The 21,972-nt window shown below is 46.1% G+C and overlaps 8 protein-coding genes across 8 annotated transcripts; 5 read left to right on the top strand and 3 right to left on the bottom strand.

The window, feature by feature from the left end:
• Positions 1-390: 390 nt before the first annotated feature.
• L199_007964 (uncharacterized protein) lies at positions 391-930 on the top strand (the record flags this gene model as incomplete). Its single annotated transcript, XM_064893650.1, has 1 exon — positions 391-930. The coding sequence occupies one exon, from the start codon at positions 391-393 to the stop codon at positions 928-930; it is 540 nt and encodes a 179-aa protein (XP_064749722.1).
• Positions 931-1,388: 458 nt separating this feature from the next.
• L199_007965 (uncharacterized protein) lies at positions 1,389-3,955 on the top strand (the record flags this gene model as incomplete). The annotated part of the gene is made up of 8 exons (XM_064893651.1): positions 1,389-1,500; positions 1,598-1,720; positions 1,773-2,737; positions 2,860-3,132; positions 3,193-3,209; positions 3,260-3,453; positions 3,513-3,608; positions 3,669-3,955. The coding sequence occupies 8 exons, from the start codon at positions 1,389-1,391 to the stop codon at positions 3,953-3,955; spliced, it is 2,067 nt and encodes a 688-aa protein (XP_064749723.1).
• Positions 3,956-4,253: 298 nt separating this feature from the next.
• Positions 4,254-6,018, bottom strand: L199_007966 (uncharacterized protein; the record flags this gene model as incomplete). Its single annotated transcript, XM_064893652.1, has 9 exons — positions 4,254-4,475; positions 4,539-4,641; positions 4,699-4,931; positions 5,001-5,332; positions 5,412-5,585; positions 5,649-5,744; positions 5,801-5,820; positions 5,878-5,933; positions 5,995-6,018. The coding sequence occupies 9 exons, from the start codon at positions 6,016-6,018 to the stop codon at positions 4,254-4,256; spliced, it is 1,260 nt and encodes a 419-aa protein (XP_064749724.1).
• Positions 6,019-6,396: 378 nt separating this feature from the next.
• L199_007967 (uncharacterized protein) lies at positions 6,397-7,379 on the top strand (the record flags this gene model as incomplete). The annotated part of the gene is made up of 4 exons (XM_064893653.1): positions 6,397-6,475; positions 6,548-6,699; positions 6,766-7,111; positions 7,177-7,379. The coding sequence occupies 4 exons, from the start codon at positions 6,397-6,399 to the stop codon at positions 7,377-7,379; spliced, it is 780 nt and encodes a 259-aa protein (XP_064749725.1).
• Positions 7,380-7,838: 459 nt separating this feature from the next.
• L199_007968 (uncharacterized protein) lies at positions 7,839-10,261 on the top strand (the record flags this gene model as incomplete). The annotated part of the gene is made up of 11 exons (XM_064893654.1): positions 7,839-7,927; positions 8,013-8,141; positions 8,247-8,420; positions 8,509-8,582; positions 8,661-8,690; positions 8,754-8,774; positions 8,855-8,949; positions 9,011-9,177; positions 9,236-9,449; positions 9,514-10,140; positions 10,208-10,261. The coding sequence occupies 11 exons, from the start codon at positions 7,839-7,841 to the stop codon at positions 10,259-10,261; spliced, it is 1,674 nt and encodes a 557-aa protein (XP_064749726.1).
• A 164-nt stretch (positions 10,262-10,425) lies between these two features.
• Positions 10,426-13,269, bottom strand: L199_007969 (uncharacterized protein; the record flags this gene model as incomplete). The annotated part of the gene is made up of 11 exons (XM_064893655.1): positions 10,426-10,700; positions 10,768-10,789; positions 10,905-11,060; positions 11,131-11,392; positions 11,457-11,689; positions 11,753-11,842; positions 11,904-11,921; positions 11,974-12,052; positions 12,104-12,937; positions 12,995-13,081; positions 13,160-13,269. 11 exons carry the CDS (start codon positions 13,267-13,269, stop codon positions 10,426-10,428), a joined length of 2,166 nt encoding a protein of 721 aa, XP_064749727.1.
• Positions 13,270-13,601: 332 nt separating this feature from the next.
• On the bottom strand, positions 13,602-18,458 carry L199_007970 (uncharacterized protein; the record flags this gene model as incomplete). Its single annotated transcript, XM_064893656.1, has 17 exons — positions 13,602-13,803; positions 13,869-14,173; positions 14,234-14,292; positions 14,351-14,737; positions 14,788-15,137; positions 15,188-15,478; positions 15,536-15,694; positions 15,766-16,389; positions 16,447-16,812; positions 16,873-17,069; positions 17,121-17,212; positions 17,275-17,640; positions 17,698-17,845; positions 17,905-17,979; positions 18,044-18,218; positions 18,272-18,339; positions 18,393-18,458. 17 exons carry the CDS (start codon positions 18,456-18,458, stop codon positions 13,602-13,604), a joined length of 3,930 nt encoding a protein of 1,309 aa, XP_064749728.1.
• Positions 18,459-19,224: 766 nt separating this feature from the next.
• Positions 19,225-21,869, top strand: L199_007971 (uncharacterized protein; the record flags this gene model as incomplete). Its single annotated transcript, XM_064893657.1, has 14 exons — positions 19,225-19,329; positions 19,391-19,495; positions 19,555-19,616; positions 19,677-19,828; positions 19,974-20,110; positions 20,187-20,236; positions 20,330-20,507; positions 20,584-20,706; positions 20,879-21,077; positions 21,141-21,238; positions 21,312-21,395; positions 21,460-21,493; positions 21,565-21,770; positions 21,843-21,869. The coding sequence occupies 14 exons, from the start codon at positions 19,225-19,227 to the stop codon at positions 21,867-21,869; spliced, it is 1,560 nt and encodes a 519-aa protein (XP_064749729.1).
• Positions 21,870-21,972: the final 103 nt, after the last annotated feature.

A 21,972-nucleotide genomic window follows, 5' to 3' on the forward strand; every position in this document is an offset into this window, starting at 1 on the left:
TTGTCTATTATCGTGATACCGGAACGCCAACGAAGTCCGCAACTTTGTATCATGTAATTTGGTTTTATCGTTTCTTCAACAGATTTTGCAGTGCACTATCATGTATAATTTATAAAGATCTATGATGCATGAAGTAAGATTAGGTATAACTTGAATGTGCCAACCTGAATGTTGTACGAGTAAAAACGTACAGTATGATCGGTTACCGGCCCGGGATAATGTGAGTCCGAGCGCTATTCAGCTTTCCAGCTTTACACCGCCATATTCGATAACACATCTCTCCATCCACTCATCCATCTAAAGGGAGATCTACACCTGAGTCAGACAGTCAACCGCCCCAACCCAGATTGAAGCCACAAGATTACCTTAGAACCATCCGACTCCATCATCATGGCTCAAGAGAATACCCGGCAAGTCTTACCATTCCGACGAATCGTCACTACCCACTCACCAGACGATATCGATGGATCATCCGTCACTCTCCACGATGATCAAATACCCCTACGTCCAGTCTTAGAAGGTAACGCTCATATATCCCCTCTATATTCTTCGTCCGGTGTACCTAGTCATAACCCACATGTGATCAGTGCTGAACATATCGCTCAGTCAATGGCGAATGTCCCTGGTGTGGTATTTCCCGGAGGAACCAATGGACAAGTCACAGACGTAGCACCAAATTATCGAATAGGCTTTCATCGAACCTCATCTATAGATTATAATGTCTTCCTAGCTGGAAGTGCGTATCTGATCGTACCCGATGGCAAAGGAGGAGAAAGTAGGACGTTGGTCAAAGCTGGTGAATTGTTGGTTCAGACGGGTACTTTACATGCATGGCAGGCTGGACCGGAAGGTGCTAGATGGGTGACGGTGGTGGTAGCTGCTTTACCTGTTGAGAAGGATGGGAAGGTGTTTGAAGATGTTGATTTTTAAAATACGGACGATTGGCCATGGGAGGCATGGGCTAAATGGTAGGAGGGAGGACATGCGGAACAACGTTCCGGTTATTGGTGGTTGAGTGACACCCGGGTCATACAATACAAAATACAGTTATATAGACATCGTAGGTAGTCTGCTTTTTCATGGAGAGAGTGTGCTAGATACATAGAATCCATGGTGCATATGTATATAACAGCATGCAATATGAACCTTGCTTGCTGGTCTTATGCGGATCATACGGTCACCAGAACGGCGAGCTGATCCGAGTCGTTGGTCGTAAAATGGGAAGTTGGGAGCTCCAGTTTTTGTGATTGAGGGGATCCGATGACCTCTAATACCCTGAGCATCACATCCGAGTACTCATGACTTACGGACTAATTCATCTCTTTATTTCCTTTTTTTCCTAAAACATCACTACCATCTTGCCATTCATCCATATATCACTTTGCAAGATGCCCAAAATACCTACAGACAAGTCGCCATCGACCTCGTCTGATGCTCGACGCAACTCCATGAATACACCTCTGAGCATAACATGCGCTCCATGTCGAGCTAAGAAGATCAGTGAGCGGTTTCCTCCTCGGTTGATCTTCTTCCCGTGATACTAACGATCATTCATTCTCAACCCCCTTCATCGCTCTGCTATCTTATCATCATACAGAATGCGATAGTAACAAGCCTACATGCTTGAACTGTGCGAAGGCACCGTCGGAATGCTTCTATCCTCCGAAGTTGAAGCCTGGCTTGAGGCCAGGGACCGGTCTGGAGATGATCAAACGTGTCGGTGAGTGTCACAGCAACTTCGCCTCAGATGAGTTGCTGATGCGATGAAATAGAGCTCTTGGAAGAAAGGATAGAGACGTATGAAGCCCGTCTGGCAGAACAAGAGAATCGTCTTGCTCAACTTCAATCAGCTAGTGGCCCATCATTCTCATACGATACGACGCAAACGCCCCTCAACGACCCTTTCCTCCAATCTTCCCATTCAAACACATTCAACCCTCTAGCTGCGGCTGGTGGGGCCATCGCCCCAGCTCAGACGAATCTGAACTCCCTTCCTACCAATATATCCAATCCCTCGGTCCAATCTCTTCCATTCAATACAGACCCAAGTCCTACAAATGGATTCGATCCAACGAGTTTGAATATCTCGGCTTCTCCCGGAGTCAACATGGCTTCGCCCTCCTCATTCCTCGATCCACATATCTTACCCGCAGATGATATCGTCAGGGATCTCTTGACATTATATTTCACACATATACATCCCTGGGCACCGATATTATCACCTATTATGCCGGAGTTCAAACCGCCTTGGACGATCGTACATCACGCTATCGTGGTGCTTGCATTACGTCTATCGACAGATCCCAGATTAGCAAGTACGAAAGATCTAATCAAGAAAAGGGCCAAACAGCACGTGTTGGCTCATGCAGTTGAATCAACTTCGATATCGTCAGTCCAAGCTCTAGCGTTGTTAGCTTTAGACTTGATAGGTTCAGAACAGGGACCAAGTAGTTGGGGGATATTGGCTTTACTTACGAGATCTGCTGTGCACCTCGGCTTATCAAAGGAGGAAGAAGCTCCCTCGTGGGGTGGAGTGGCACCTCTACCTGCGTTAAGTAGGACAATCATCATTCCACCTCCAACGAGTTGGCACGAAGATGAATCGAGAAGGAGATTGTTCTGGCTCATATTCTGCTTGGATAGATATGCTTGTGTAGCGACTGGATGGGATTTCGCTCTACCGGATTCAGATATAAAGAGGAGATTACCATCTTCTGATGCAGTGTGGGCGAGGTCGGTGAGTTAGGTAATTTACTATCACACATTCACAATCTCAGAAATGTACAACTACTCTTCTGACTACACACATCATCTTGAGACTACGTATGAATCATTGCTAATCCCATCATACCATCTTAGGATTGGCACCAAAGTCCTCCCTTCCGTTCAATATTCCAGAGAGAAACCCTATATTTCGATTTAGATGATGTGAGCCCTATGGCTTATCTGGTCGAAGCGCTCGACTTGCTTGGTAGAGCACATACCCTACAGAGTCAGATGTTGGAACCTGGAGATGCGCGTGCGATGAGCAACAGGAAAGATAAGACCCTGCAGTTGACGGCTGCCACAAAGAGGTGGTTCGCTAATGCACCGCTGGAAAGGATCGATCAGCCTGGAATGAGGTTGATGATTGTGAGTTGCGCTTACTCCGCCTTACACGTGAGAACATGAGGCTGATACCGGGTTTTATAGCAAGCGGCATATTATGCGTGAGTGAAAAAGAGGTCAAGCCCGGAATGAAGCTGATAATGTGGAATAGAACACTACTCAAGCTGAATGGGAATCATGCTTATCCCGCTCATGGCGAGCCTGAAGAACCGTACGTATCGACATGTCTCGACTCAGCAAAAGCCATGGCGAATCTTGCGAGTACCGCGAGAGCGCTTGGGTGGATGACGACGTCTAGTCCGTTGTTTATTTGGGGATGCTGGGTGGCGGCAAGAGTGATATTTGGTGAGTTCACTATAACATCTCAGACCTGTATGACAATTCATACTAAATTGTGTGTATAGTGCATGCCTATCTAAATCACCAGACTCAGCCAGACGAGAACTTCAATACCATCCTAGCGGCTTTGAAAGAACAAGCCTTATATTGGAGTCTAGCTAGTGAGTTGTTCATCACATCTACCAATCAGTATATCTCGTACTGACGCAAGTGGTAAGTAGACCAATACGTCAAACTTCTCGAACGAGCCAAACGTAAATGGCAAAAATCGTTATCTGGTGGGGGTCCTTCAGCGAGTCTACCAGATGCGATTCACGTTTTACTCGATTTCCACCGAACGGCATATAGCGCAGTCCATCAGAATCAAATGCAGGAGACACCTCATGTCACACCGCCTGAGCACGACTTGGCCCATTTACCCGTGTGGGCCGTACAACCTGGTTTGGGAGATTTGTATTCTTGGTTCGACCTGCCTGCGGGACTGTTCCAGGCTGATACGGGATTGTGACCGTAAATAGGAAATATAAGGATTTCTTCTTGGGCTTTTATGGGATTAAGAATTTGATCAATGTAGCATTATAAGACTTATCATACCTCATCATAACTGGATGTCTGGAGAAGCTATTTGTAACAGTCTAAATCGATCTTCTAGAGATATGCATTCTGCCTATCTCGACAGTAATATCATTTCTTTTTGCGCCAATTTATGTAGATTTTCAGTCATATAGATGCATGCAGAAAACCAAGATACTACATTTTCAACTTATCAAATCACTGCTGCGTCATGACCCCCTTACACAATCACTTTATGGTTGTTGGGTGATTTCTTCAGGTTTCTCACTGGCATAACCGATACCTTTGGTAGGTTTGAAGAAGTGTGAGTAAGGAACCAATTCAGCTTGAGGGTTAAGTTCGAGACCGAATCCTGGTTCATCGGTCAAATTGACTTTACCGTTAACTGGGAGGACCTCGTTGGTGAATAAGTTACCGAATGAAGGCCAGACAGTATGTCCATCAGGAGAGTTTGCCTAGAGAACCATAACAGACCATTCAGTACAAGTCCACAAGCTAGAGGAAGGGGAGAGACTTACGATGTATTCACAGAAGTCAGAGTTGGGGAATGACATGATAGCGTGGAAAGAGTATGGACCTGAACCGTGAGGAACCACTGGGATATCATATGCCGCAGCCATACTACATACACGACCAAGGTCAGCAGGTGATTATATCATATGGGATTGGTTGACTCACGCAGCAACTTTGATCAATTCGGTCAAACCACCCAACCACATCACATCAGGTTGGAGAATATCGATCGATCGATCTTCGATCAATTTCCTGAAACCGTATTTGGAGTATTCGTGTTCACCAGTAGTGAAGAGGATGTGGGGGAAAGCCTTTTTGAGAGTTCGGTGTCCATCGAAATCGTCTGGGTGGAGTACTTCTTCCCACCAGTGGATTTTCACTCCGGCATCTTCAGTTGCCTAATAAACAACCAAAAACCAGTCAGTACTGTGTTAGATCTCATGGTTACGTGGTAAATGTTTGCTCACCTTGACCAATTGAAGAGTATAAGGAACATCGAGAGACATCCAACAATCCACCATAATAGGATAATCAGGACCGACCTCATCCCTCTTACTCTTAAGGAAAGCGACGTTTTTCCTTATACCTTCCAATCCATCAGGTGGACCATGGGGTAAAGCAACTTTAGATCCCCAGAATCCCAATTTCTTAGCTGATGCAGATTGAGGTCCAGTCAAATACAATGGGATTTCTTTCTTGGTTCGACCACCAATCATCTTGTAAATTGGTTCACCACGGATCTTACCCACTAAATCCCAAATAGCCAAATCGACTACGGAGATAGCAGCAAGTGGGAGACCTATCGAAGTTTACATAGATATCACTTAGTATCTTTGGAGTTCGGTATCTCGGGATAAGCGAATCTCCTTTGCACTCACCTTTTCTACCGTAGAACATGGATGCACGGAACATCTGATCCCAAATCATATTGGTATCTCTTGGATCGGCGCCAATCACGAATCGAGAGAAATGTTCTTCGATTAACCAACAGGCGGGGGGTCCACCGAAACCAGTCGCATAACCGACAGTACCGTCAGTAGCGGTTATCTTGACTAGATTTCAGACAGTTAGCAATCTGCGAGATAAAATACAAGTATCTCTTTAAAATTACTCACCGAAAAGAGATCCAAGCACTCCGATACCCCACTTAGCTCTGGATTCTCTCCAGTCTGGGTACTTGTGCATAGGACATGAGATATCACCTTGGATGACTGAATGAAAATATCAGAATATCGTACTTTATGAGCGGTTCACGTTGCATACTCACTCCAATGACCCTTTCCTTGCCTGTACGAGCACAAAGTCAGCAATGGCCTATGCGAACTTTACAGCAACCTAGCTCACCTGTGGTAATCACCACCAGCACCTTGGGCGCTAGGGACGAAGGTTTCAAGTTTAGCCTAAAGGAGGGCAAAGGGGATCAGCGCTTTGATCGGCGAATAACAATGTACTCGTGCTCACGATGGTAGGCCACTCTGTAGGCATCTTGTGTATTGTTTCCACTGATTAAACTTATGTATAGAAGGAAGATGAAGAGATAGATGGAAAAAGAGAAGGGAAGAGTGGCATGCATGTATATAGAAAGAAGTACAGTATATATGTATGCTGAATCAGTCGGCATCACATCGCACCGGTTGACGGACCGGGTAAGAATCGGTTTATGACTAGCGGGGCATTCATGTCCCGAGTTTCCAGATGGTCCACCAACATCTCCACCTGACCTTGCGCTGGGCTGGCTGAACTATTTTTGTTATATTCGGGACACACATGGGCGGAGCTCTATGCCTCCCTGGATATTCAAGATAGTCATCGATACCTCTACCTTCCTCAGCTAGTGACCGTCAACTGGATAAAGAACTCAACATGTCATACGGACTCTTAAAAGGAAAAGTCGTAGCTGTGACAGGTTGCTCAACGGGTATTGGAAGAGCCATTGCTATCGGTGAGTTTCTCTGATCAACAGCTTCCAGCTCGTAAGAGTGCTGACAGCTACATATGTATGTCTCTGTTATAGGTGCTGCCAGAAACGGTGCGAATGTCATCCTCCATCACTTGGGGGACTCGACGAGAAAAGATATAGAAGGTGTAGAAGCGGAATGCTCAAAATTCGGTGCCAAGACTGTGATTGTTCCTGGTGATATAGCTTTGGAGTCTACTGCAACAGCTGTGAGCAAACAGTTGAACCTCTTGCAAGGCAAATTACTGATCTAGATGCGTTGTATATGGTGGTAGATCGTCGAAGCGGGAGTCTCAGCATTTTCAAGGATCGACGTCCTAGTTTCCAATGCTGGTATATGTCCATTCCACACTTTCCTTGACCTCCCTCACGATCTCTGGAAGAGAGTTCAAGATGTCAATTTGAATGGAGCTTTTTACGCTGTTCAAGCTGTTGCCAATCAAATGGCCAAACAGGAACCTAAAGGGGGTGCGATAGTAGCTATAAGTAGTATCTCAGCCTTGATGGGTGGAGGTGAACAATGTCATTATACACCCACTAAAGCGGGTATAAAGAGTTTGATGGAAAGTTGTGCGATTGCCTTGGGACCGTTGGGAATAAGGTGTAACTCTGTTCTTCCAGGTACGTCAGATCTATCATGAACATCCAGGGATTTGTGCTGAAAGTGAGATGTGGATGTCAAATAGGAACAATCGAAACAGATATCAACCGAGAAGACCTTTCCAACCCTGAGAAACGAGCAGACCAAGTACGACGTGCTCCCTTAGGTAGATTGGGAGAACCTGAGGATCTCGTCGGACCAGCTCTTTTCTTCGCTAGTGATTTGAGTAAATACTGTACAGGTGCTAGTGTTCTGGTAGATGGTGGAATGGCTATTTCCCTTCAATAGATAAATTATCAGAAAATGACGAATTCCAGTACTTTTCCGTTTGGAGTCACAATCCATCAGCGACTTGGAAAGAATCATACTGCTTATACATCTGAGCAGACGTGACTTGGCATTTGGCTCTTTCAGCACAAAGTATAAAGTATCCATATGCATACCCCCCAGTAGATCCACAGACTTAAGCGCATGCCTGAAAACAATTTGCCGTCGCTTACGCTTAAATTTGACCGTGATTTCACCACACCGACACAGCGGACTTACCGAAGCTTACCGATAAATCATACTTGGGGTCTCCTTCCCTCCCTCTCGATCCTCGTCCAATCGAGTAATGTTCATTGGTCCGACCAGATGACTTGAACTGCTTGTTCCCAAAATCTTCTTTCTTCTTCAAGCTTGCCATTCAGCTTCACAGGATCATCATCCCTAAGTAAAAGGAGATAGACAATTTAGTGATCAGCCAAAATGTCGAGCAACGAGAAGAAATGTCCTGTCAAGAACACTGAGATGGCGAGGAATTATGAGGAAGATCGACAGACTAAGTCGCAAGAGACGTGAGTCATATCTGATCTGATCTCGTTAGCATGATATATCTTGGATCTATGGTGGGCTCGATTGCTGAAATGATGTTCACCGAAGCGTCTATACTACATCGAACGGATGTCCGGTACCTCACCCATATGCTACTCAACGAGCCGGTGTCAATGGTCCTTTATTACTGCAAGATTTCCACTTGATTGATTTGCTTTCGCATTTCGATCGAGAGAGGTGAGCCACCTCACTTCTTCACCCTTGTCATGGCTTGATCCCCAATATACGTACATTGTAGTCAGCGCGCATACATAGGGACTGACATTGTTGCATTATCCGTAGGATCCCAGAAAGGGTCGTTCATGCTAAAGGAAGTGCCGCACATGGTGTATGGGAATGTACGGAAGGATTAGAAGATCTTTGTATGGCAGATATGTTCAAAAAGGGTACGAAATGCCCTTTGACCATCAGGTTTTCTACAGTTGGCGGAGAATCTGGCTCTCCAGACCTTCAAAGGTGAGTTTTCCATATTGTACATCAATTGTGATCGCTCTATGCCAGACAAAAATGAACCACAATGCTGATTTCTGTCCGACTCATTTAGAGATCCAAGAGGGTTTGCTATCAAGTTTAAGACTCAAGAGGGCAATTGGGATTTCGTAGGTAACAATACACCTGGTGAGCCTGTCTTTCGACCTGTTTTGACCTCCCCAATGAAGAGAATGCTTGGCTGACACAGCTCCTTCCATCGTGCAGTCTTCTTCTTGAGAGATCCGGCAAAATTCCGTAAGTGATTTACTATCATTATCGGATTATTATCGCTGTGCTTATGGCTTTACGTGTTTTTAGCTCATTTCATTCACACCCAAAGTGAGTTGGCCTCCCACCTCAATCCTTTCCGCCTTGCAATTCCTCGCATACCGCGTGACTAACTCATTGAAAATATGCAGAGAGACACCCAGCTACTCACTTGTCTGGAGGTGACGATAGTACCATGTTCTGGGATTATCTATCCCAAAATCCCGAAGCCATTCACCAAGTCATGGTATGTGTGACTGCATCATCTATCGATGATCTCATTGACGCCTTTCTCATTCACCATATAGATCTTGATGGGTGATCGAGGTATACCCCAAGGCTGGAGATTCATGCATGGATACTACGGCCATACACTAAAAATAGTCAAGAGGAACGGTGAATGGGTATACGCTCAATTCCACATTATCTCCAATCAAGGAACCAAAACTTTCACACAAGAAGAGGCTTCTTCTCTGTAGGTCTCAATATCTCGTACGATGGAACCTCAACTAATACTGCAATCTGTCTGGTAGATCTCCCGATTACGGACAGAAGGATCTCTACGAAGCTATCGAAAAAGGAGATTACCCATCTTGGACAATGAAGGTCCAAACGATGACTGCCACGGAAGCCGAGGAATTATGGGAGAAACAGAGGATCAACGTATTTGACTTGACTCACGTGTGGCCTCAAAAACAATTCCCTCTTAGGCCTGTCGGGACATTGACATTGAACGAGAATCCTAAGGTGAGTCTGATCCGTCTCAAGATTGGTAAGCTACAGGTACTTAACTTGATGAGGGTTATTGCAGAACTACTTTGCCGAAGTCGAACAATCCGCTTTCAACCCTGCCCATATGATTCCAGGTATAGAACCGAGTGCCGACCCAGTCTTACAATCTCGTCTGTTCTCTTACCCTGATGCGCACCGACACAGAATCGGAGCAAACTACCAACAATTACCTGTCAATGCGCCAATATGTCCATTCAGAATGGCCAATTTCCAACGTGATGGTCAAATGGCATTCTTCAACCAGGGTTCCAGACCTGCTTATCTATCTTCAATCGAACCTATTCAATTCAAAGATCGGGCTTATGACCTTAACAAAGTACACGGTAAATTCGTTGGCGAAGCGGTATCATTCTTAAGTGAGATTCGACCAGAAGATTTCAATGCCCCTCGAAAACTCTGGAGAGACGTTTTCAGTGCCGAGTCTAAGAAGAGATTCATCGAAACTGTTTCAGGACATATGAAGAATTGCAAAGACCAGGAAATTCTCAAGAGACAGATAGCGATTTTCAGAGAAGTATCTCCAGATATCGCTGAAGGTTTAGAGAAAAAGTTAGGCTTTAAAGGTTATAGCGGAATCAAGGGCATGAACTTTAATGGAACTCATAATGGTATGACTGAGAAGAAGATCCCAGCCAACGGGATGACTGTGAGTGGGCCTCTCCATGATCTGTCTGTCAATGATACTGACTAGATGATATAATTCATGAATGTAGGTAGATAGTGAGGTCGTTTTCAACAATGGTGCTCCCAGACGATCTAGATTGTGATCTGTCAAGCAGTAAGAACGGAATGGATATCGGATGTATGAATTTTTGTATTGGGGGATGTACTGTTATACAATTATATATTCTGGATGTAAGACCATCGGACTCACATGTCCACTTGACATATCGAACATGATGTACATTGCGATTCCATGTTGATTCGACATTTACGTTCCTCCCACAAAGGACAACAGAGCATTATAAAAGCTATCATCCATTGGGAATTCAGCCAGGAAATTCTGATATCCCATCATGGGCACCGCATTCCCACTATCACCGTTCTGAAGGTCGAACATTTCGCTAGGAGGGATACCACTGGCTATCGCCTCTACCTGACTGTTCAGTCCAGTATCTTCTCGATTGCTTGCCAAGGATGGAAGCCACTCTGAGCATAACGATTGTAAGATGTTTAACCCTCGACCTGCTTCGTGGAATGTGATTGCTATAAGGAGGTAGTCAGTGATCATATCATGCCGACGACTTCTTTCGTGATGAAGTAGAAGAATCACCTAGTTGCGACATGAAGTATGTCTATATGCGCCCACAGGATTGTCAGCTTCGCCCATGATGTGCCAAAGGAGAAACTTGGAGGATTTGTGTTTCAAAGGGCTATTCTTTAAATGATCGTGACAACATTGGCACTCACGATCTCCTCGATATCCTTCGAACTCTGTCTACTATGCAGATTGACTGGATCTGCTTGATCCTCCACTGCTCGAAGCAAGAAGACAGTCGCACTCGTGAATGTGGCATTCATGAAGGTTCCCACCCCATATCTGAGCCCGTGATATCGATCGTAAAGCTAGGGCAGCCGCATTGTTTTGTCAACATCTCGCCGATCTGGTATTTTGATACCATCGGCAAATGCTCACCTTAAGAAGGCCAAGGATGGATTTCGCCGCTCTGTCGCACTGGTCTGCTGGAGATACTTCTAAAGACGTCACATTCGACCGATAAAATGGTCTGAAAAGGAATATCCTCGTAAGATGATATGCGATATGTAGGAGGATCACATGGGGTAAAGGGATAATTTTTGGATCTGCGAATGGTTGTTCGTTGTACCAATTATTCAAGCTTGACGATATCTCGTCGATCACCTCGTCCCTATTGACGGGCTCATTCTTCGTCGAGTACCTTCAGGTGACACACGGCATCAGTCAATGAGCTATAATTTCGGAAATGAGAAACAGTGACTCACAAGGTGTCCACGACTTTTGCCAGAAGACAACCTAACCTGGCTGTCCAGTGGAATACAGTCGACCTCATTGACTTGATTCCGTTGAGAGTATGACCTAATCTAGTTTCTTGCCCTATCGAGCTGGCAGAGCTATACCAAGGAGTATCATCCATTTCCCCCGAGATCACGGGAAAAGGTATCTCGGGTCGTGAAATAGCGATCATGGGATTACGACCAGCTGATATAGAGCGTAACTAGGTGACAAGTATCGGCATGTAACAAATGGATGAAGGGGTAGACAATATGTCAAAACCTACCAGGTCGTATAGATATGCAGCCCAATAAGCGGCATTTCGGGATTCATATTCTAATTGTGACATTCTACCTTGGGTAACATATGCTTCGCACTGTTGCAACGTGGGTGAGCCAAGTACTCTAGATCGTCTTATAGGGTATCTGCGCACTAACATTGATGTTCAAGCCCAGCTACATGGGATGTTCAGCGATAATCACTTATAACCGGTCATAAACAACGCACAACTTGGATCATAGCTACTGTCATCCCATAATAAGTGTATCCATAATCATGAGCACCCATTGGTGGCTGGTTCAGGCATCTGAGCGGACAATTAGCATTTACATAGTCTGATAATAGATGCTGAACTCACGTCGCGAACAAATTGACAGCTCTCAAAGCGCTCAACGGCGGTCTTTCAAACTCCTGCTTGAAAAGTCGCGTGCAGTGATCGACAAAGCACTCTTTTAAGACGGCAAATGCTTCAGGCCATGCCTCTCTGTTGTAATACAGGCCCAACCCAAGTACGACGTTGTGCAGAAATGGGGAATAATGCGATGTCCACTTTGGCGAAGATGACGGTTGAAGATTTATCGACGAGATGTTGCAAATTACCAGATCCTTCTTGAAAGCTTCTGAATCTAAGACCATACACCAGGAAGCGTAATATGCAGCATAGTGGTCGATGGCGCGATCATGTATAGTTTTGGTCAGAACCCTCATCAGAGTTGGAGGTAGATTCTTGCCCCAATCTACCCATTCCCCAGGTAGGAGTTCTGGACCTCTTGAGTCATTTGATGGAACGGTAGGAGCGTCGTAATTGTCGTGTGTCCATATTGAAGTCGCTCCATATTGGACTGATGAACCATTACCAGATGTGGATTTCAAACGATCAAAATGGGAGGACGACAAGGCCAAGTCCGGATAACGTGAGCTACTGGAGGTAGTATTCGATTCACGTAGATTGGATGTGGATGGACCGGAATCCCCTGGGAGACTATCGAAATTGACGAAGTTGGAGAAGTGAGAGTCATCGAGAGATCCCGTTGGTATCGATGGGCCCGAACGAGCTGTCTTCGCTGATGGAGGAGGGGAACTGGAATTGCGATTCAGTGGATTACTCTCCGAGTGGACCGAGGATGGTCGTTGTAGCATTCTCTCCAGTCTTGCAATCCTATCCTTTACGTCATCCATGTCTGATTTGGTACTAAGGTCGGATCGATCAGCATAGCCTCTGCTCCCATGATAGAAGGTGATTACCTACCGTCTCCGATCATCTTTCTCGTATATACAGTCTGTCTCCTTCTCCGCACATTCCGCACAAGGATGTTCACCATTACATCGCACTTTCCTATCAACGGATTGACTGCGTCAGTCAAAACAATATCGATAGTTGATCCCGTATGCCCCAGTCAAAAGACAAGCTCACCGTCGGCGACACCTAACGCATGCCTTCGCAATATGCGTCACTTTACGCATGTTCTTGTGGGCGGGGTCATGGCCAAAAGCTGTCCCTGAGGATGTTGCGAGGTCGCTCATGCTTTGTTTGTCTTGTGATGTGACTAGCTGGTGTTATGCGACTCTGGGAGATAAGCTAACGATGGATGTGAACCAAACAAGCGGAATTGTGAACAAGTGCAATCCGGGTTTCCGATAAGAGTCTCTCTCAATTTGGTCCCGTGGGCGATTTCGCTCTCGAATCAGGAGCCACTTATTGCAATGATTATCCAAATTCCCCCATAAATAACACCGTACTGTATGCTACACGAGCGTGTGAGCTGTGGCAGAGAGCTGACCTATTCAATTTGCATAAGAACCAAGAAAAACTACGAAATACAATTATCATGAAATCCGAGAATCTACGGTTACACTTAATCACAGCTTTCTTGAGTGGCGGCATAATCAGCCAGACTTCCATTTGCCCTCGCTACCAGCTTAGGATGAGCCAGCTTAGCGGCTGGGACGATATTGATTTTTGCCCGCTTCGAGGGACGTGACGAATCGTCTGACTCGACTGCGCCATAAGCTCCCCCACCAGGACTATGTACAATGATTCTATCTCCCGCTTTAACCCTATTATGAGATGATATCAGCGCAATACCCTACGCAATGGCATTGCCAAGCACTCGAGCACTTACTTGGTAGCTGCACTTGGTCTAAGTTTGACCTTTCTCGTGCCCTCGCCAAGATGGCTCTTTCTGACTAGATAGGTGGCCCCTCGTTCTCCTGGTTGTCCACCGTGCATACCGTACGGCTGATTCACCCTTCTTTCACCTACGATAGAAGACATCATGTCCGCTCTTAGTTCGTATTCCCTATGAATCCCATCTCCTCCGTTGTTCATGCCCTTTCCACCTGAGCCTCTTCTGATGGAAAATTCTCTGATCAACAGTGGGAATCGTTTTTCGGCAACTTCAACATCTCCGATTCGAGTGTTTGTCATCTGTAATGCCGTCGAGAAATCAGAATCTTCCTTGTGGCATCCTCTTGAATGGTGACTCACATTTACGTGTACAGCAGACTGCCCCTTCCATGTCGGTCCGGCTCCCGCACCACCACATACTGGAAGTGAAATGCACGATCAGCATTCATAGTGAAGCGGGACCCTGATTACACTTACTTGTTTCACCATACGACATGTCTTCATAATCCGAATGGAAGGTATTCATACATCCCTGGGATGCCGCGCAGGCTTCGAAAGCCTTAAACACTGTATCGACCACTCTCTGCGATGTCTCGGTATTACCTGAAGAGACAGCAGCATCCAAGGATGGAGATAAGATCGTATTGTCCGGTATGATAAGAGTGACAGGAGCGAGTACACCTGCATTCAACGGCATGTCTGTACCGATAAGAGTTCGAAGACTGTAAATGAGGGCTGATTGGGTGACCGATCTAGGGGCGTTGAGATTAGATAGTGATTCACAGCTAGTTCCAGTAAAGTCGAAGGTAGCCGAACCCTCCTCTGGGTCGATGTCGATACGAAGCTTGATGATCGTGCCGTCATCTATACATGAAGTCAGCAACGGACATGTACAAGAGAGATTATATGCTTACCCATATAGTCCTCAGCGATGAGAGGCTCGCTACCTCTGCCCTTAAGGAAGTTTCTTACTGCCAATTCTGCATTGGTTCGGATAGCTGCCATGTAATGCTGTACGACAGTCTTGCCATATTCACCGAAAAGAGAGTGGATCTGGGCGGACCCAACGGCGCAGGCAGCACATTGGGCTTTGAGATCTGAAAGATTCTTGTCCAATCCTCTAGTAGCTTTTACCCGAGTATCAGCTTTCCCTGCTTTCATGAAAATGTCGACGATATCCTTCTCGTTGAAAACCCCATCTCGGACAAGGAACAATGAGTCGATGGCTGCTCCTTCTTCCCAACTCTCCGTCGCATCGGGATGCCTAATTGCATGATCAGCTTAGTACGGCACAATGAGAGAAGATCGACTCACATCGGGTTGCCATCGATTCCACCGATATCTCCGTGGTGTCCTCTGGCTGCTACCCAGAACACGATATCTTCTCCTGAGTCATCAAAGACAGGTTGAATGACAGTTATATCTGGCAGGTGGGTTCCACCGCTCCGTGGTGTATTGGATACAAGGACGTCGCCCGCTCGCAATTTCCCTTTGTGTAAGTTTGCTTGGAACGTTACGGCGTACTGCATACTTCCTAAATGAACAGGTACGTTCGGCGCATTGGCGACTAGAGCACCGTCTGGACCAAAGATAGCACACGAGAAGCTGAAAGAATGACATCAGCGATATATATGGGGTTCCGCATGTTGGTGTGACACTCACTCTAGACGCTCTTTGATTTGCAGCGATACAGCGGTCTTCTGAAGTGCTCTTCCCATTTGCTCGGCAATTCCCATGAAACGATGAGAGAAGATGGACAACTGGATGGGATCCACGATCTCGGTGGACAATTGTTTTCGAGGTCCAAGTCCGACATCAATGCTTAGATAACAGAAAAGTCCGTATTAGCTTGATGCAGCGATCGATGTCAGTCTTTAACTATGAGAACTTACTAAACGTGTTCCTTCAATATTCGAGCAGTGTTCTGAGGGTGCACAAGGATAGTCTGAGTTGCATCAAGGATGATTGCGGGTCCTTTGATCGTAGTCCCAGGAGCAAGAGTTTCCAGCTTGTATAACATGACTGGAGAGAATTTGCCGATTTCTTCGAAATAAATATCACTACTTGCAAAGTGAGCGTCCTTGGCTACGGGAACATCCGGAAGTTGAGTGAGCTCTTCGACGTAGGTGGATACGTTATTCTTCTCTGCGTCTTCGCCCAAACCAATTCCTCGTACTCTAATATCTTCAACTTCGATGGGAGCTTCGAGAGTGAACGAGAATTCCCGTTTGTGCTGTTCGATGAAAGCTCGAGCGAAGTCGCCATCCTTAGGTTGCAGGATCATCAATTTGGTATCACTTCCTCTGTACTTGATATTGAGGTAGCACTCATAAGTGACATCTCTCTCGTGAACGCCTTGCGCGATGAGTCGCTCGTGCGCTTTGGATTTCAGCTTTTCAATTCGATCGAGAAGAGTTGGAAGAGTTTTTGCGTTGTACTGGTATTGACATGGTTCGCTGACATCTACAGCGATATCTGCCAATGCCATACCGTAGGCGGAAAGCAATGAAGAATATCTACGAATGCAAATTCTCAGCAAAAAAAGCCCTTATTTGACTAGTTTATTGACTTACTTGTGCACCAAAACATTGTGCATTCCCAACAAAGCAGCCAAAGCACAAGCATGTTGACCACCTGCACCACCGAAACATGCAAGGTTGTGAGCACTGGTAGCGAAACCTCGTTGTTCAGTTAAAGCTCGGATAGGTCTAGCCATTGACGAGTTGGCGACGTTGACGAAACCACATGCCACTTCAGCAGCAGTAAGAGAACTGTTGTTCTCGGCGTTGATGCTTTTAGTTAGTTCTTCGAACTTCTGTCGGACGATATCATAATCCAATGGCTGATCCTCTGTGGGACCGAAAATCTTAGGGAATGAATCAATGTGGAGTCGACCAAGGAACAGGTTCGCATCCGTGACTGTCAGAGGTCCTCCTTTCCTGTTGGCAAGTCAGCATCAAATTGTTGAGAATCACCGCAGTCATAGGTAACAAACGCACCTGTAACATGCTGGACCTGGATGGGCACCAGCTGACTCTGGACCAACCACGAAGAGTCCGTTTCGGTAGGTGAGAATACTGCCACCTCCAGCAGCGACAGTGTTGATATCAAGCTGAGGGGTTTGGATAGTCACACCCGCGGTGGTAGTCTCAAATACGTGCTCGTACTTTCCTCCATATCGGGAAACATCGGTTGACTGGATTGGTAGTTAGCATTGAGATGCGAAACAAATAGCACTTGCACTTACAGTGCCACCCATATCGAAGCCCACAACAGGGGAACCATCAAGGGTATCATAACAGGTTCTGGCATAACCGACGACGCCCCCAGCAGGTCCAGCTATATGTTTCACTTGTCAGTGACTATCTCTTTGGCCTTATTTAGGGTCATGATGAACCCACATAAGATAGCTTTGAGACCTGAGAACTTCCTGAAATCACATAACGACCCATCCGACTGCATGAAGTTGACCCTGCATGATGAATCGTCGAGCCCACCTTTGAAACCCGAAGCGAAACCTTCAAGGTATCTTCTAACTTCAGGTGTAAGATACGAATCGGCGGTAGCACTTGAACCACGTGACACCAGGTTGATCATAGGTTGTAGATCAGCTGAAACGGAGATGTGTCGGAATCCAATTTCTTTGGCGATAGCTTCTACCTGCTTCTCGTGAGCGTCGTAAAGGTAACTGTGTACCAGGACAATCGCAATGGATCGATATCCCTCATCGTACAGAGCTTGCAAGTCTTTTCGGACAGCGTCGGGATCTTCCAGGGAATCAGCACATGCCGTTGAACGCTTTTGCTTTAAAGTGGAACACTCACCGACCGGTTTCAAGATTCTCATCGGAGCACCACTTGGACCGGTAACCAGTTCTCCGGCTTGTGTGACAGCTGGATCACCCTTAAGACCAGGCCAGTCCAAAGCGAGCCTCTCATCTATCTCGACCACCTTGGTGTACAGTACATCAGGCTGCGGTTAACTATCGTAAGCAAGATCATAATTTGAAGGGATAGTCTTAAGGAACTTACTTTTTTGATGGCGAGTTGGAAAAGGAAGGGTCTACTTTGAGTACCAATTTCTAGGCCATCCTTGAAACCCTTGGTCTAGATGTACGGCAGTCAGTTTGGGATCCGGGCCAGAGTGCATATAGTGGAGATGTAGACTTACTATCAATAAAGCACACCTCTCACCTTTTCTTTCCAATAGAGCGTTCGTAGCAACTGTGGTACCCATACGAAGGTACTCAATGCGGGACGTGTCAATTGGCTGATCTCTTGGAATCTTCTCGCCTGTGAACCACTCGAGAACACGTCGGACACCTTCTCGAGGTGCATCCGGATAACTGAACATCTTTGATTAGCTATATGGTGAGCCTACTGGAAGGACTGGACTAACTTGGAGGGGTCAACTGAGAGAAGTTTCACAAGGTGATTACCTTTCGTCTCTGTCATAGCGATCACATCCTGTAGGGATGTCAGTCGGGACAGCTACGATCCCGCAGCGTGATGACACTCACGCAGAAGGTTCCCCCTCTATCAATACAGATTCTGACCTTCTCGAGGTCCTTAAGTGCGATGGGCATATTGGTCTGGTAGTAGTAACTGAAGTCCTTGAGTAACTTCAAGTGATGATGAACTCAAGAAGCGGTGGTGAGATACAAGCCTCATTTTAATGGTCGATAGGTCACGTAGCTGAGGATGAGCCATAACGGATTCGCGGAAGTAGCATTCCGCCAGTGATAGATGCACCAGATAGGTGAAAGATAGGCAACAAGCGGAAGATGGTTGAGTGTGATGTGAAGAAGCGCACTGACGGATTAAGCCGATCCTGGGCGTTTGCTAGCGTATTTTCGATTTTGATGAATCTCAGGGAACGATTGAGAAAAGGGTTCCGATGACGATAAGGCTTCTTGCGTGGTAGACCGCTGTATTTGACTGATACACGTCAGGTGATTGGTGTAAGCATTAGAAAACATGAGACGTACCTGGATGAATTAAATGGGGAAAAGAAGCTTACAGAATAGCCTGCTTTCTTATCTCGCACTTCGGGTCACCTTCTGTCTTCCGCCTGAACTGGGGAGAATCCGAAGTGAGAGATGTGACCGACTGCTACGGAACCCCGAGAATCCTCCACACAGAACTGCAAGTCACTTGACTTCTGTCTCTCACGCGCATAATAAGCATACGGAATCCCGGAACAGTGACCCGCGAATAACAGATAGCTTATCGACCATGTCATATGCCTTATCGCAGGGATGAACAGGATATATGTACCAGTGCGAATCACCTTGCAATGATTACCATACCATTTTCCCCCAGCAGCGATACATCAACCCTTCGATAATAAACATGTCCACTAATTTAGGTATTGACGAAGAGAAGAACGTTCAGCAGGACGAAGTCAAAGTTCTTGATGTTAATCCTGCTGAGTTGACTGAAGAGAAGCTCGAGATTGTATGTATTACGATTATGACCTTTGGGTGATGTAGGAGGTAGCTGACGCGCCTTGAGGTAGTACGATGTGGCAGCTGCTTTCTTGGCGGAAGTCGCGAAACGACCCAATGCGGCCGAGCTCCTTGCACCGTGGACCCCAGAGGAGGAGAGAGCCGTGAAATGGAAGGTCGGTGCTCTGCATATCCTCGTGCACAAGCAGTATATACTGAAGATAGACTCATATAGATTGACCTCATCGTCATGCCTTTGATATGGCTCGCGAACCTCATGAGTGGCACAGACAAGGTGTTCGTCCCTCCTAATCATTTTTGTTAAATCATCTGACCGTTTTTCTCGCATTTTCGCAGCTTGCTCGGAACTGCAGTCACATTCGGCCTACGTACTGACCTAAAATTGGTCGGACAACAATATTCATGGGCAAATTCAGCAATCTACTTCACCTGTATCGCATTTGTGTTTCCTCAATCATGGATCTTCCAGAAATTCCCCATTGGCAGAAGTGAGTAAGCGGCGACCTTCGCGCACGTGCAACTGTGGCAGTCACATCTCGAACTCCCTCTCTACTAGCCATTCTTCCATCAACGATACTCCCAGTTTCTTCCACTGTCCGTTCTTCCACTGACAAGTCTTGCTTCGTGATGCAGCAATCGGGTTCAACGTCTTTTGCTACGGTATAACTACGTTCGGTACATCTGCAGTGAAGAACTTTGCTGGACTCATTGTCTGCCGTCTGTTCCTGGGGGCTTTTGAAGGTGCAGGTCATTCGGCAACCGGTATGGTGGTATGTCATTTCCCCGTTCTGTTATCGATGCTTCCTCGTCCTTCTTGAACACTAAAATCATTCTGTTGGGCTCTAGATCTCCATGTGGTGGCGCAAGTCGGAGCAGGGATGGCGTACCGGAATGATGCGAGTCTTTTCTTAGCCTTGTCCGGTGTAGAAACGCTCTTAGGCTTGGCTTCAGCAGAAGAAGTTAAACTGACGATTTTTCCCGTTATACAGGTTTAGTACCTTGTCCTCTGTCGTAAACGGTCTTCTGTCTTTTGCCCTTCAGTTCTACAACCCTGGACCTATCGCAAGATGGAGACTGCTCTTTGTTCTTATGGGCTGCTTCTCAGTTATGGTCGGAACCGCAAATTTCTTTGTGATTCCCGCTAACCCTGCCGAAGCTTGGTGGTTGGTAAGTAGTCAGCCTGGCGTGGCCAATCGTGTCTTATCGATTATTTAGGGTTATGACTCATCCCCTGATCCCCTAGAACGATCGACAGAAAGTTATTGCCATCCGAAGAACAGCTTCTAACCAGACTGGAGTGATGAACCACAAAATCAAATGGGATCAAATCAAAGAGGCTTTGCTCGATGTGAAGACTTGGTTGATCGTGAGTTGTTCAGTCATTTCTTACTCTGATAGTGCAAGACTGGCCCGGGTCATCCATTTCATTGATTATGTCAATCATGACTGACCCATTGCGTGATTGCAGTTTATCATCGTAAGTGCCACACTCCCTCGCATACCATTCTCAAGATCTCTGCGACTGACCATTACAACAGAATGTCAGCTTGAACATTCCCAATGGCGGTCTTATCGGCTTCAACTCGCTCATCGTACAATCTTTGGGCTATACTGTCAAAGAGGTCACGCTCCTGGCGATCCCTACAGGAGTAATTAGTTGGGTTTCCTCACTTGCCTTCGCCAGGCTGGCCACGAAGACTAGACAGCCAACCCTTTGTACCATCGCGGCCGTTCTCGGTAGGTCTATATTCACTACGCACTTATCGATCTATGTGTCACGCTGATTCATTTGGTTGTCAGTTTGTCTCACCGGAACAATCATGTTGAAAGAAATCCCAAGGAGTAACAAAGGTGGATCCCTCGCCGCACTATTCATCATGTATTGCTACTGGGCTCCTGTGAGTTGGAGTTTTCGCGGAGTTTTCGGTTGATGTGAAACACTTGAATTGATTCCAAGGCTACTCTGTCTAGTACATTATCTTCGGATCTTCCATCCTCTACGCCAATGTTTCAGGAACCAGCAAGAAAGTTGCTGTCTTTGGTATCAGTTACTGGGTAAGTCCGAACCAGCATCGTCTTTCGCGCTGGATTGGATGAGGTTCTGACAGTGGGATTACAGGGTTACTGTGTCGGCAATTTGATCGGACCGCAAAGTATGTCCTCCATATTGGACATATGCAGTAGTCCTAAAATATTGTGTCTGACTCATCTTGACAACTCGTAGCTTTCCGTACTCCCGAAGCCCCCCTCTATCGAAGCGCAGTCATGTCGATGCTCATTTTCTACTGTCTGTCCATATTATTCATCGCTGCTTATGGATTTATATGCTGGCGGGACAATAAAAGGAAGGTCAAGGAGGAGGAGATCTGGAGAGCTTCAAGACCTGATGATGGTGTGGCGGAGGAATGGAAGGATCTTACGGATAAACAGGTAAGTCTAGTCCACCCAGATATGTTTTACTGCTGAATTTGAGATTAATCGTCTGTTTGTCAATCCTTCCAGAACCCATTATTTAGATACTCTTGGTAATCTGGTGTACCTCACGAATTGGAAGGGTCACTCAACTGGCCGTATATTCCTTCATACTCAAAAACAATATACACGCTCACCCTTATTAAGCAAAATTCAATCA

This window comes from Kwoniella botswanensis, chromosome 3, assembly GCF_036426115.1.
Source record: "Kwoniella botswanensis chromosome 3, complete sequence".
Taxonomy (NCBI): Eukaryota; Fungi; Basidiomycota; class Tremellomycetes; order Tremellales; family Cryptococcaceae; genus Kwoniella; species Kwoniella botswanensis.